The following is a 1,374-nucleotide window of genomic DNA, read 5'->3' on the forward strand; positions in this document are numbered from 1 at the left end:
GTACCGGCCCGAACTGAGTATAACCTTTCAGAACCGCCGACACAGTGACCCGCTGTCAGAACCCAGTCCTTGGAGATGATGCTGCCACCGCAGGTGTGACTGTTGTAGTACTGAAAACTCACTTGATATGGGACTTCCTCAATGGAGGCATTCCTACCGCCGATGATCCGGTGGTCTGACTGGTCCAGAAACGGTAGGGCATTGCCTGAAATCATTTATCACGGTCAAATACTTTGGCGGACAAACGAATTAGAGATACTTTATTCAGGATTTCCATTTGCTTGCTGCGTTGAGTTGGTCATAATTACCCGCTGCTATTGCAGACACTGCAACCAAGACGATGAGACGATTCATGATCCTTGCTGTTGCAACACAGAACTGGGAGTAGCTGGCATATGTCCTCCTTTTTAAGGGGAACTGCCAGGCACTCGGAATTTATCAGAATTTCTATTATCAGAATTTTTTATGGATTAAATAAGAAAAAACCGTGCGCCACTTTGGTGCATTTCTATCGACTGTAATCTTATCGTTGGTATTGTCGCCTGCTTAGGAGTGATTAGAACCGTGAATAGCAGAATGATTGAGAGATTAATCTCCAGTCGAGAAACGAGAGCAATTTTAAAACCAAAGGGGAAAATGAAGGAGGGAAATTTGACATCAGGAAATTTATTCATAATTCAGAATCTAGAAAGTTCTTGCCATCATGCAACTTTTATGAATGAACACCAATTGTTTGCGAAGGATGTATTTATTAGAAGAAAGATTATCATGATCTTCTCCAGACTGAGATAATACTCAACATCATCGAGAATCACGATTCCAGGTACATATTGTAAAGTAGAGATTCAAAGATCGAAGCATTCAAACATTGGAGTGAGCCCTGATCCAGGAGCGGTAGGAAGAGACTTCGATGTAGACTCCAGGGCTTCCAGCGACGGCACAGCCATGTCCCCAGGATACAACACCAACAAGACGTTGACGGACACTCAAGGGGCCGCCAGAGTCTCCTTGACAGGAGTCCTTACCACCTTGTGGATAGGCAGCGCAGATCTGTCCGTCGGGAATGCCTCCTCTTTTTCCATACTGCCGATAGCAGTCCTCCTTGGAGATCACTGGTACCTGGACCTTTTGAAGGACAGCAGGAGCACCGGTGTTTGTCATTCCCCACCCGGTGATGGTGGCCAGTTCTCCAGCTGGTGATACTTCACCCATGGCGGGGAGCTTGATGGCTCGACGGGTCTTATCCAGGACGAAGGGCTTTGCCACTCGCACCAGGGCGATGTCGTTGACAGGGTGACCGTAGGAGTCGACGCCGTAGTCGCTGTGACGGATTATCTCTTCGACGTTGTGCACCGAACCCCCTTTTTTGTGGAA

At 47.3% G+C, this 1,374-nt stretch overlaps 1 protein-coding gene across 1 annotated transcript in view; it reads right to left on the reverse strand.

The window, feature by feature from the left end:
• The window catches only part of LOC105267934 (transmembrane protease serine 9), a 10,635-nt gene extending 9,459 nt beyond the window's left edge, over positions 1-1,176 (reverse strand). The window contains exons 1-3 of the mRNA XM_011307130.1: positions 868-1,176; positions 309-417; positions 1-205 (exon numbers count right to left, since the gene is read on the reverse strand). Of these exons, the coding sequence (XP_011305432.1) occupies positions 1-205; positions 309-417; positions 868-1,161 (608 nt within the window). The 5' untranslated portion in view covers positions 1,162-1,176. The remainder of the gene's footprint in view (positions 206-308; positions 418-867) is intronic.
• Between the last annotated feature and the right edge of the window lie 198 nt (positions 1,177-1,374).

The sequence above is a fragment of the Fopius arisanus genome, unplaced genomic scaffold, assembly GCF_000806365.1.
Source record: "Fopius arisanus strain USDA-PBARC FA_bdor unplaced genomic scaffold, ASM80636v1 scaffold00002, whole genome shotgun sequence".
NCBI lineage: Eukaryota > Metazoa > Arthropoda > Insecta > Hymenoptera > Braconidae > Fopius > Fopius arisanus.